The sequence below is a fragment of the Gekko japonicus genome, unplaced genomic scaffold (assembly GCF_001447785.1).
Source record: "Gekko japonicus isolate JY-2015 unplaced genomic scaffold, Gekko_japonicus_V1.1 scaffold409, whole genome shotgun sequence".
NCBI classification, from domain to species: Eukaryota; Metazoa; Chordata; class Lepidosauria; order Squamata; family Gekkonidae; genus Gekko; species Gekko japonicus.
The window spans coordinates 478,098-491,251 of NW_015161963.1; the positions used below are offsets into that span (position 1 = coordinate 478,098).

The following is a 13,154-nucleotide window of genomic DNA, read 5'->3' on the forward strand; positions in this document are numbered from 1 at the left end:
GAAACTATTTTGTTTCCTCCGTGATGAGAAAAACCACTGTACACATGTTGAAAGGCACTTTCCTATTGATATGTTGCACAACGTAGGCCTGCGTCCTGAGAAGAGGTTCTGCGGGCTAAACTCCAAATTAAATCCCAGAGTTTGTACGGCTGCCCCGGCGTTAGGTCTCCAGATCAGAGGCACCGATATTCTTCAGAATCGCGTGCACTGCTTACCAGACTTAAAACCCAAAAACATGTACATCCTTTAAACGGGCTCTCTTATGTAATTCGAACATATTTATCTTGCGTTTCCCGCGTTTTTTTCATGAGCAAGTGTCGTACAAGCGAGGCCTGTCTACCTCGCCTCAGTGCATTTTCCTTAGAGAGAGACTCGGCGCAGACGCACGTGCGCCCCCGTGCGGACCGCAAAGCGCTCCTTCTGCAAAGCCATACTTCTAAGACAAGCCGCTCTCGCCGCGCTAGAAATCAGAAGAGTGAGCCCAGGGACACACGCTACCATGACGGACAAGTGAAGACACCACTCTAACACCAAATTTGAAGGTGGGGAGGGGGAAGAGGCTCGGCGTTGGCAAGGCAGAAGACGGGGACATGTAAAGGGCTACCGCTTGCAAAGCGCTAGAGCGCCCGGAAGGAAGAGAGGAAATCGGGAGAAGTGGGTGGGGCCACTCGCATGCCCGCCCCATAATGGGAGGCAATGAAGGCGGGAAATATTCCTACGTTATTGAGTCTTCTCCGCCCCCCCGCCTTCGTGCTGTGCGTCGCGATTGGCTGCGGTGAATCCAGGTCGTGCTGCCATCGGGCGCCCTGAGTTCCGGCTTCGACGAGCAATAGGCGCAACGCTCCCGGAAGTTCCATGGAAACGGTTTCATAATCATAGAGATGGTGAGGTTTAAGAATAGGTGAGTGCGTTTAGGAGGTGGAAGGATGTTTGGTTAAATAAAGGTGTGCTTGCAGAGAAAGTTATTCTTTTGTAAGCTTACTCTGGGTGCATGAGAAGAGCTGTGTTGGGTCATCAGAGCAACTGGTTTTATAGTCTGTCTAGCACTGTGTTTTCCCACAGTGGTATGCCAGTGGCACATGTATGGTCAGCCTTATGGCTTGTTGTCGGTATCTGCTACTTAGAGGTAGGCTGCGTCTGTGCATGGAAGGCCCAAATCAGTAATTTTATGAAAAGGATTTTATTAAGTTGGGGGGGGGGGATCTAACAATTTACACATACGTGCCCTACAAATCCTTTATTGGTTATATTTTATCCTATTCCTACCTGTCCTCCATCTACTCAACGGGCAACATGTATTCTCCCTCATTTTGTCCTTGTATCAACCCTGTGTGGTGGGTGAGGCTAAGAGAGTGATTGCCCTTAGGTTACTATGCATTTTTCATAGTAAGGGGGAGGGGGATTTGAACCTGAGTCTCGAACAATCCTGACCATTATGTTACGCTGGCCTCCTTTTTAAAGTTATCCATGCTACTCACATCTTGTCACAATGAGTTCCATTTTGTTGTATGAAATACCACTTCTTTTTGTAAATTCTGAACTTCTGCTGACCAATGAGTCATGTTTAATCCTAGTACAGGGAGAAATGAAGTGTTGCTATCTCTCCCCCTCCAGTGTGCATAACTTTATAGACTTGTTGTTTCCTTTTATTCGTTGTCCCCCAAAGCCATGAAATGCATTGCCAGTAGTTATAGACGGTATTATCAGACTCCTTGTTCTGCTGTTCTATTTATTGGGTTTTTGTCTGTTGTAATGCTGCATGTTGTGTATTTCTGTTGGGTAACTTTTGAGGTCTACTTGTGTGTAACTGTTGCTTACTGATCAGGTTTTTAGATGAATGGCTTTAATTGATGTAATTTGTAATTGTGTTTTCATGTTGTTGAGTACTTTCAGCTGACACGCATAGAATATGACTAAAAATAGCTAGTTGGTTGGGCCTGGAAAGGTTAACTTAATTTTCAGCTGTCTGAGTGCATTTTGTATAATTGTACTTTTCTCTCCATAGATTTTTTAGACGGGGAAGGAAGACATGATTTATAAATGTGCCAATCAAATAGTGCTCACCTATCCATTTACCAAAACGTTGGTGAGGTTTTGTTCTCTCTTTTCTCTCAGAGTTCTTTTGGACTAGTTTGATAATGTGTAAGCTTAAGTAAGTGTCCATTAGAAGGTGTTTTGAGTCAAAGGCAGTGTAGAAATAGATCAGAGGTTTGAGTTGCAGCATAAACAAGCCTGAGGTAGATGCAGGTTTGTGATCCAGATGTTTTTCCTCCCACAAGAGGAAGTAATTTCCTCTTCCAGGATTTTTTTAATACACCTTCCTTCTCCCCCATCTAATTGTTGGTCTGACAAGCTGCCTTCTCTTTACCTCTACAGGTACTTCCTCTGTGAGATTATTTCTGAAGACTTGCACTTTCAGCAAAGCATTGATGAATGGGCTGTGCACAATACAGTGAAAAATGTCGTTGCAAGGATGCATGGAGACTTTGGGCTGGCTTGCTGCTCCATTGCTTTTTCAGGTCTGGTTTCTGATGCTTTGCAGCCAGGAGCTACATCTGATTCCTATCTTAAGGAAAATCTGTCCTTGCCCTTGTCTCTGCACCCCTAAATCACTTTACAGTCTGTGCCTGCCCCTCTCCTTTGGAGAATAGCTGAGACTTAACTATGATTCTGGTGGCTGGTGGGTAGCAATAACTTGCCCAGATGGCATTGTACTCACTGAACCCTGACTGCTGCATGGGGATTGCTGGCTCTGGTGTGCTAATAATTGGTGTGCACCAGCTGAGGAATTTGTTTCACCAGGATGTAAGACATGTGCACTGCTGCTTAAATGTAATCAGACTGAACCCTTTATCCTGTCTTATGCTAGCACACCAGTCACAGGGGTTGGCAACCCTTTTTTAATTAGAAGGTTCTGAACTGAAAACAGTCCACCGGCCTTTCTTGCCCAAAGCCTGAACTCTGCAACCTTAATTCCCAGACATCATTCTTCAGGCAAAAAACTACTAGTTTAGCTCTCATATATGTCAAGGACTGTTCAGACTGATGGTACCTGTCCCGTTATCAGCTTGCTCAGTCAGCAGGCATGGCCTTTTCCACATCCCATATTTGAGGTTACACATGCACATATATCCAGAGCTAAGCCATGCCTATGTAGCATTCTCTTTTGCCTCTTTTCCCCAGTGAAGTATCTCAACGCCTACACAGGAATAGTTCTTTTGCGCTGCCGGAAAGATTTTCATCGGCTTCTCTGGTCATCTCTGCCTTTTATAACTCACTTGGAAAGCAGGAACGAACGTTATCGATGTTCCTTTAACACGCTGCATGTTGGAGGTGAGCTCCTTTGCTTGGGTTTTTCCATTCCAACAGTACAGCCGCTTAGGTCAGTGCTCCTATGTGCTCTGAAGTCTCCTATCTTTTGGTGTAGTGGTTAAGTGTGCGGACTCTAATCTGGGAGAACCAGGTTTGATTTCCCCACTTCTACACTCTCAGCTGCTGGATGACCTTGGGCAAGCCATAGTTCTGTCAGAGGTGTTCTTGAAAAGAGCAGTTTCTGTCAGAGCTCTCTCAGCCCCACCTACCTCACAGGGTGTCTGTTGTGGGGCAGGGTATAAATCCAATCACTTTTTCTTCTATGTTGGACACTCTGAATTCTTCTGTATTATTTAGTGTCAGGACAGCAGAGAAGGGTTAATGCCTCCAACTGTGTGGGTAGGTGCAGCCAGACCTGTCAGAGATGAGACCTTCTAGTTCTTGGGTCTGCCTTCTGAGAAGAACAGTAAGTCTGGATTACAGAATTTTAAGCCTGGGACTCTTGGCTGGCCAAAGAAAGCAAAAGTAGAATCTTATTTCCTCTGCACCCACCAGTGATTGCAAGTGAGCCTGTTCAACAGCTCAGAGGTTTTTATGTAACTTGCGATTCTTCAGCTTGCCAGCATATTCTGTCTTCCCCATCCCATATTTCCCAGTAGTGAAGAAATGAGGATTTTTTAAATGAAGGCTTGATTGCCCTAAATGTCCTTTTTGTGTCATTCTTCCCCAAGGTTTTGTTCTAGAGTTATGGCTCAATTATTCATTAATTATTAGAAGACTGTTTTTACGAAGACTGTTTTTTACGAGTCAGATGCCCATTCACCTGTGGAATTGTTGACTTTTTTCTCCACCAGCTACAATGAGAACATGTCAGAAATTCCTAATTCACCACAACAGGAACCAGCTACTGGTGTTGCTGCGCAACTGCACCAGTGAAGGTAACTAAAATGGGGCCTTCTGGAAGGAAACTCTTTCTCTTAAGTAGGACAGCAGCCAAGAATGGGGATCTCAGCCCCCAAGAGTTTGGTTGGGTTGAGTATAGGAATGCCTGCTCCTGAAATACATGCTCTGTCCCTTTAAATGTCTCTAAAGCTATATACCTTCATGCAAGCTGTCAGGTCTGTTAAGTTTTCTTCTAGGCAGGTTGCCTTCAGCATGGGCTAGAAGAGTGTTGCCAGGTAAACAGTTTCTTGTTTCAGGGAGGCTCAGTGTGCTCCTTTAAATTTGAAGACTTGTGGCATACAGCCCAGGGTGCAGAAAATGGTTCACAGTATAGTATTCAGCTTCCTTAGAATTTTTTTAAAAGTCTAGCAGTTATAGAAATGATTCAGTGTGTGTGGTTGAGGGCTGCCGGAATGTCAAATGATGGCATGTAGTTCCTTTGACCAAAACTAGAATTATGCAAAATATGTCTTTTGTATGGTTTTCCCATTTATACTTATTTTACAGAACTTCTGTGACCTTCAGCATCATAACTAGTCTAATGAGCAGTTTTAAAACATGGGCTTCATTTGAATGGACAAAATAAAAGCCCTTTATCAATGGCTTTTGAACCTCAATATGAGCTCTTCAAAGAGAAATCAGTAATGGTGGACAAGCTTCCCAAGAAGGCAGAGGGCAGGGGGAAATGAAGAATAGATAATGTGAGATTGTAGAGCCTTGTCCAACAAGCATGGGCCTTAGGGCCGCTTCCTTGAATTATCTGAAATGCTGATTTACAAGCTGTTTTGTGGACTGATATTATCCTTTTTTTGTTGCAGCAGATAGACAAGCTATCCAGAAGTCAGTGCAGAGCTGCAAGTTTGTGGGAGAGGAGCAGTATAATAGTGAGGATGAAGAAAGTAAGGATGAAGAAAGTGATGACAGCATGAAATGACTTTTGGGTTCCTTTTTGAGCAAGTACCTATGCTAAAGAAACCATTTACCCTATAACTCCTTTTTGGAAATAAATAAATAATTTATGGGAAAAATGCAACCAAGTTTATAGCATACAGAGGGGTAAATACCTTAAAATAAACCACATCCTTTTAAGCTTATGCTGTAGGAGATGGGATGTATGTCCCATTCTGCCTTTTTCATGGACCAGCCATAACCAATTTTAAGGTATTTCAAAAGCCCTAGATAGGAAATTTGATCCTTGCAATCGTGATGGCAAAGGGAAATAACATCACCTGTAATGTAGGGCTTTGCATTGTCTCCTGTGAAAAAGCATGAATGTGACTTAACTTGGAAGTCTTGTGGAGGCACAGGACTATTTTTTATTGAATAGTAAATGGGACGGACAATCTTTACAGGCCTCTGGGGACAGAACCACACACAAGCTAGGACTAAAAGGACTTGGCTGTGTAATACAGCTTCGGAAAATCCTTTATAGTTTACAAGCTGCTGAAAAGTGCAGCTGAACACTGAGTATGAACTGTCATTACTACTCTTGAAAGGAAAAGCATCAGAACCAACAAGGTTTCAAAGGCAGTAAGAATCTTCTCTAGTGAGCAGAGCGATGCCTACAAGTACCTGTAAAGGACTTTCAGATTTCTCCCAATGTATATTTTGACTTTGAAAATATAGCCCATGAAGAGTTCTATCAAACTTGAAAATTGCCTGTTGAGGTCATCCCTTAAGACCAAGTATTACATGGCTACAACCTGAATATAAGTGTTTAACAATGTGTTTTTAGCAAAAGTCAACCTTAAAAGCATGGCTTTGGTTAAGGCAGCTAGTAACACAAGATCAAGTCCTTCTACAGGATTCAATCTAGCACATGCATAATATGCAGAAATGAAAAAGGAAAAGTGATCTCTACTTTCCTACCATGGGTACCACTTTAGATGGAAAATTAACTGATGACAGAAGAAGAAACCACTCAGAGGCCCTTAGTTTAGAGCAAGCACTTGAACTGGTTCTACTTGATAAATGCAAGAGACTACAGCTGGGGCATCAAGTCCACACCACACATCAGCATCCCTGTGTTATTCACATGTTTTATTGCAACTGTTTGCCTTTGCTGGTATGATACATGAAACTCATTGTATTCAATACAGCTTTTAGTAAGTTTCCAATTAAGCCACAAGCAATGCAAAATGATTTTTTTAATGAGAGAAGAATGGCCAAAATAGCCAATCAAGTTAACCCCACCATCACACCAAGGTGGCCAGTATGTCCATGGCCTTTGGGCCAGGCTGATTAACCATGTTACCTTTTCATATTCTGTTCCTTGCTCTTATGATAGCATAAGACACAGCAGACTCGCCAGACTGAACACAGTAGCTCTGAGCCTCTTACTGCTTTACCAGAAAGCCCTTCCCCTCAATGTGCAAGGACTGCAGAAGATACAATTAGCAACCAAACTATTTTACCACCACCCCATTCTTTTGATATTAGAAGTCTTAATCTGTATGTGTGCTCTAGAGGCAGACCCATGTATTCTTTCCAGAGGAGCAGGTGCAAGAAGACATGTTACTCAGCCTGTTTGTATTCACTAGACTCTTCCACACAAGCTTAATATCGGTAACTTTGCCTCTAGTGCACCATGCTGGCAGTAATGCCCCCACCCCCCAACACAAAGGCTAAAATTAATCTTGGCACAACCTGAAACATTGGCTAAAGGGTTGTGAGTTTCAATACTTTATTTTGGTATCAACAAGTGAATTAAGTGAGCATACACTTGTTTTGAATCCCCACCACAGCCCAGCTCCAGAAACACTTTATTCAGCTGAAACTTAAATACTTATCTACAGCAGCAAAACCACAAAGCAAACAAAAGAAACCAAGAGAAGAAACCTGTCAATTACCAAGATTATTTTGTATGAACCACTGAAGTGCTGAACAGCAGTGTTTGTTTCTGTTTCTTTTTCTTGCCTTTTTTCTCTTCTGCAAAGGGGAAAAAGTAAGCTGTAGAGTCAACTTTTTACAAGCGGCAACTCCCCAGTTAAACTAGATAATTGCCCTTCAGCAACTTCACTTTCAGTCCCTCAAGCATTTCATAATTATAACTACTGTGCTTGCTGACTGGGCCAGAAGCTAAATTGACAGAATTAGAGCTGCACTACTGAAATAAGAAATCCCCACCTATGGTGGGAGATATTCATCTGCACGTCAATCTGGAGCTCTAACCCATGAACTTCCTGTTCTAATTCTTGAGTCCCAACACCTGATCAGATTGATCAACATCACAGACTGTCATATCTCATGCCTCACTATCACAGCAGAAGCTTTGCACTCAGGATGTGGCAGGTCTATCACTTGTATCTTAGATAGCAGAGTGGCCCTACTTATACGCAAGCACCATGCCTATGGCAACATTTCAGATCCAGTGAGGCACAGACAACTACACCTTTACCAACCCATGTGACTGCTTCACTTAGCTGCCTGAATGTGGCAGCAGCTGGAGCCACTTACCCTACTTAAGAAGTTAGGACAACACACTACATCACTGCAAGACAAAGCTATTTCACCTTCCCTTACCCAAGAAGTGGCTAGCAGAGGATGGCTTGTCCAGCTTTAGGAAGGCTGCTTCCATTGCTTGACTGAAGGAATTCTGGAAACTAGGCACAGGTATTCGGTCTGAATTATCACTCTCCCCATCACTGTCCCCTGGGGCAGGAGGTGCCAGGCTGGTGTTCTCTTCTGAAAAAAGATTGTTCAGTGAGGTCTCAACAAATGCTTGGGGAATGGTACTGGCTCATCCTTTAAGTGATGCATAATTTATAAAGCCCACTGCTTGAAGACACTATACAACTACATAAACCAAGACTTCCCTACCTTTCTTCTTTGGGACAGTTTTCAGCCATGTTTCTGGTTTAGCTTTCCCAGCCCGCAACATCTACCAGGAATAAGAGATGCAATCGGAATCAAGATTCAGACCAGTCATTTCAAATAAGAGTTACATCAGTGTTTCCAGGCCCAGCCCAATTTAGAGAACTTTGCTTGACTCATAGTCTGACTTCTTAAGGTCTGCCCTTTACAAGATGATCAGGCATTTAGCTTGGTGCAACTGAAGATTCTGTACATTACCTGAGCAAATGAGGGGAGGGGAGATTCTTCCTCTAGGCTCCCAACACACACAGAGGGGCTCCCAACACAGAGAGAGGGGCTGCCAAGGCTGGCTGTAGGTGACAGTGGAATGAAAGATTCTGCAAGGAGAAGAGTTGCATATTTAATGCAAGAACTAAAAGTGGCATTAAAGGAAAGTTGCTGAAGAGATGGCAGTGAATATTAGTTGGTCCAAAAAATGATCCAAAAAATCGGAATACGCATACAGGTTTCCATTTTTTGGATCATTTTTTGGACTTGCTTTAATACTGTTACCATCATCTCAACACAGTGAATATTAGTTGGCCAGTTCTTAATTTCTGAGTTATCTATTCAATAGCACTTTCTCATGTGTCTCTAACGTATGTGTTCTGTGTGAACAAACACAGTCAACTCCCCATCTTACACAGCTACATAAAGGTGTTTACACAAAACAAGAGCTATTATGTTAGCTAGGGCAGGCCAAGCACTTTTATAGGCATTGCCTCTGTGGCTAGTGCTAAAATGCAGATACTTAAGCCATCTATTAAACTTTTAGAGAAGGAGTACAGGTGTTAATCAAAGTCTTTTGGCTGCTCACCTGGTTGAGACACAGGGTGTAGTGACTGCAGAGCACTGCTCTGGTTCTCCATGCCACAGAGTTCCTCTGAGTAAGAGCTGACGGCAGGAAACTGCTGCAGGTTCTCTAAAGCAATACGAACCTCTGGATCTAAACACAAAGCCAAAAACTCTGACGCATCCAAGCTTAAGAGTCTGAAATGCAGCTATTCAAGCTAGCTTCAATGCTTTGCATCTCCTGTCTCTACCTTAAGCGATGCTACTGGACAACAACCAACATCTGAGTGGCTCCTTCACATTCCCCTGGATTTGGGGGTTTGGTTTGGCAAGTACTTTCTTCAGTGACCTTTTCCACTGCTTCTGTGTATCCACTCACATATTTCAAATCACACCAACCTTAAGTTTATCCCACCAGAGTACAATCATAAAGCCTCAAGGTAGAGTACAGAGAAATTTTTCCTACCCACACCTTTTTACAATGAGAGAAAACTAGCATGGGGATATATTGTCTGACTAGAGAGAGACCCGGGTATGCATCCACACTGCACCATGGAAGCTCAATGGATGACTTTTGGACTAGTCATGCTCTCAGCCTAATCTACCTCACAAGGCTGTTGTGAAAAAAATGGAGAGAAGGAGAACGGTGCTGTAAGCTGCTTTAGATATACACATGGGAGGGCAGCTAGGTAATCAAACAGACTCAGTTTGAACAGAGTGCCACTTACATCTGCCCTGCTTCTTGTTTTCCTCCAACTCAATTCTGCGTTCCCGACGCCGCTCATCACGAGCTTTTTTCTGTCTCAGGCGCTTTCTTTTTTCAATGTCGTCTAAGAGCCATTGAGAAAATATTTCAGATGACACAGGCTGCTATGGATTCTTAGCCACAAACCAGTAGCTTGGTAATAGCTAATCTCCTTCCCAGTCACACCCTTTAAGACATCTTTAATGTGTGAGACGGGATGCTGGAGTAGAGGGACCACTGATCTGATGCAGCAGGGCTCTTACGTTCTAATGAATGGCCTTATAGTTAACAGGTTCTATCTTCTAGCACAGGATTTTGCTTCCACGTATGATAAGGGCTTCCTGGTTTCCATCCCACTTTTATTAATCCCTCTCAACAAAAATGCTTTAGTTTCAGCTAGGAACAAACCACTTCTGAGTGGGGGGAGGGGCAGTATCCCTTCCAACTTCCTTACAAGAAAATGAACTAATGCTCACCTGCAAACATCTGCAAAGTTTCCTTTGAAATCACAGGAGGTTTCAAAGCCAGTTCACAGATACTGAACTCACAGGTGAGTGGCAAGTGACACAGGTAACGATGACGCTGCCGAACATCCTGCCAAGGGAAGGAGAAGGAAAGGTAATTGTCTGACAAAGAGAGCTTTGACTCTCGAAAGCTTATACCATGAAAATCTTGTTGGTCTCTAAGGTGAATCTAACTATAGTAACTCAGAACACATCCTCTCCCTTAAGCTGTCAACTGGTCTGGGGAGAAGACTAGTCCACCCCCAGTGTACTTACTGGAATCTCTACCAGCAATTTTCTACTTCTCATGTGTGGGAGGATTCTAGAACCTGCACCCAGAACCCCCAGGGTCCGAAGGGTCAGTGTGAGACTAGTCCAGAGATTGAATTCATCCCAGAGACAGTCCACTATATACTGAACTTCATAAAAATGTACAGAAAACAAATGGATCCAACTATTATTACAGTGCACTAGAAACCCTCCCCCCCAAAAAGGAACATTCCTTGTCTGCTCACCAAGACTTCTCCAAGAAGTATTGGCATAACAGCCCCAGACAGCGTAAAGACAGACACTTTATACGCTTCTATAGGATTCAAAGTAAGCAACAAGATGCCTCTCAAGAATGGGGTGGCCTTTGATAAGAACCAGACTCAACCCCTTACTGATGGTATGAACTTCTTGCTCAGCTATGAACTTTTGCCCAGATACATACTTTTTACATTTATGTTTAGAAGTCCTAGATAGTACGGTGCCTCACATACTACGAATCTCAAATGTTTAGGCTTGGAACCTGGTACATGGAGGCCCAGGAAGGCATAAACTCGGGCAAAGCTTTAGCTTTCCAGTATAGGTATAGAGCTTAAACAGCAAAGGCTCATGGGACTTCAGAACCAAGGAACAGAAGTCAGCTATAGCAAACTTAGTATAGAGAATAGGGATGTGCATTCGGTTCGTCTGAACCGAATGCACCCCCAAAAATGGCCCTTTCGGGCTGCTGCGGGCCGATTCAGATTCTCTTTTTTCCCCACCATAGAGAACAATGGAGGGGATGGGACAACCTGTTTGGGGGCCCGTAGAATTGGAACCCCCGGTCCAATGTTCTTGAAACTTGGTGGATATCTTGGGGAGTGGCTCCAGCAGCTACCCTGCAAATTTGAAGCCTCTCCCTCAAACCCCCTGCCCTCCAGCCCCCAGATTATACCCTATGTTTTCGCCATTGACTTCAATGGCCCATAGGATATAATGGCCCAAAGACTCCCCAATGGGCTCATACTACCGAAATTGACACACGGGACTGTTTCTGCCGGCCCGAAATCAATTCTGCCCAATTTGGCCGAATTCGAATCGGGCCGAATTTTTATTTTGTTTTGCACACCCCAATAGAGAAAGAAAAGCCCCAGGCTCATTCAAACCCAAATTCTGCCACATCATACTAAATGGAATTAACAATTGAAGTACCCAACATGAAAATCTCCAACAGAAGCCTAACTTAAGTACATTGAAACCCAGCAGGCTGCTGGAAAATGTTTCTGCTAGCTTTCAGCTCTCACCATCTTCTCACAAGGTTAGGCCAAGCTCCTTCAGGCAGCCTTGAACAGCTAGATGCCAGCATGGCCTTATTGATCAAAGACTAGAGTAATTACCTCTGTCATGGAGTGTCCCGATATCTCAACCACAGTGGCAGTGATAGTCTCTGGACTCTTCTCCAGGCTGCCATACTCATGCACAAGGCAACGAACATTCACTGGGTGAAGGTACAGACACTGCCCATCCTCCGCTAAAGTATTGAAGAGAAGTTATGAGATAGTTATTGAAACTGCGGGAAATCGGCAACAACCCCCAGATTTCAGTTTAGAGGCAATGCCCTGTAATCAACCACTCTGAAGTTTGAGGCATTCCAGTTCGAGGCCACTTGTTAGAAGAGGAAGGCCTCAAACTTTGCTGAACAGAGTGCTAGAACAAAGGCCAATGGCCCCAAATCTCTAGCACCTCCATGCTTACTTGTGCACACTGGATTTTCATCAAACAACCCACCTTCATCCCCCCATTACAAAATGCCTCTGAAGCTCTAACAAGGGCTGCTGTTTGAAGGAAAATTGTTCTGCTGGGAACAATGAGTTAGATGTGCGATTCTCTGGATCAAGGTACAGTCTTATTACCCATTAGGGATGTGCATTTCGGGATCCCGAGCCGAAAAAAAAGCCGAAAATAACGATTTTCGGCTTTTTTCGGCTTTTGGGATCCCGAATTAGCAATTTATGAGCTTGTCCGAATCCCGAAAAAAAATCCCGAAAAATTCGGGTCCATTATAACCAATGGGGCCATTGAAGTCAATGGCAAAAATCCTCTTGAAACTTTGTGGGAGTGCTTACTGGAACCTCTCCCCAACATACCCACCAAGTTTCAAGACGATTGGACCAGGGGGTACAATTTTATGGGCCCCCAAACAGGTTGCCCCCAGATCAGCTTGCTGCAGTTTATTCGCGGTTTGCCGCCGAAATTCGGCGGCAATTCGGCAACATTGTATCCTATGGCCCTTGGAGTGGGTAAGCTCCAAACTTGGAGGGTGGTTACTAGAACCTCTCCCCTACATACCCACCAAGTTTCATGAAGATTGGACCAGGGGGTCCAATTCTATGGGCCCCCAAACAGGTTGCCCCCATCCCATTGTTCTCTATGGTGGGAAAAAAATTACTTTTTTTCCCACCATAGAGAACAATGGGATGGGGGCAACCTGTTTGGGGGCCCATAGAATTGGACCCCCTGGTCCAATCTTCATGAAACTTGGTGGGTATGTAGGGGAGAGGTTCTAGTAACCACCCTCCAAGTTTGGAGCCTCCAACTCCAAGGGCCAACATACAAGTGCCCCCCCACAACCTGTGCCGCCAAACTGGGTGCCCAAAACCCCAAAACCAACACAACTTGGCTCAAACCAAAGAATCTCTACAGCAGCAGCACTGAGGTAGCATGTCTGTGCATTACCAATGCCAGACAGACAGGCCCAGCAG

At 44.0% G+C, this 13,154-nt stretch overlaps 2 protein-coding genes across 3 annotated transcripts in view; one reads left to right on the forward strand and one right to left on the reverse strand.

The window, feature by feature from the left end:
- Positions 1–849: 849 nt before the first annotated feature.
- On the forward strand, positions 850–5,394 carry POP5 (POP5 homolog, ribonuclease P/MRP subunit). Of its 2 annotated transcripts, none has more exons than XM_015429610.1 (5): positions 850–901; positions 2,377–2,519; positions 3,184–3,333; positions 4,167–4,250; positions 5,073–5,394. In XM_015429610.1, exons 1-5 carry the CDS (start codon positions 882–884, stop codon positions 5,186–5,188), a joined length of 513 nt encoding a protein of 170 aa, XP_015285096.1. In that variant the 5' UTR covers positions 850–881; the 3' UTR covers positions 5,189–5,394. The 2 variants fall into 2 exon arrangements, with proteins under 2 accessions (XP_015285096.1, XP_015285097.1); XM_015429611.1 differs by having other exon boundaries at positions 5,076–5,394.
- Positions 5,395–6,279: 885 nt separating this feature from the next.
- Positions 6,280–13,154, reverse strand: part of RNF10 (ring finger protein 10) — a 21,937-nt gene continuing 15,062 nt past the window's right edge. The window contains exons 11-18 of the mRNA XM_015429615.1: positions 11,790–11,923; positions 10,120–10,237; positions 9,627–9,728; positions 8,924–9,052; positions 8,326–8,444; positions 8,074–8,134; positions 7,777–7,938; positions 6,280–7,182 (exon numbers count right to left, since the gene is read on the reverse strand). Coding sequence (XP_015285101.1) covers positions 7,109–7,182; positions 7,777–7,938; positions 8,074–8,134; positions 8,326–8,444; positions 8,924–9,052; positions 9,627–9,728; positions 10,120–10,237; positions 11,790–11,923 — 899 coding nt within the window. The 3' untranslated portion in view covers positions 6,280–7,108. The remainder of the gene's footprint in view (positions 7,183–7,776; positions 7,939–8,073; positions 8,135–8,325; positions 8,445–8,923; positions 9,053–9,626; positions 9,729–10,119; positions 10,238–11,789; positions 11,924–13,154) is intronic.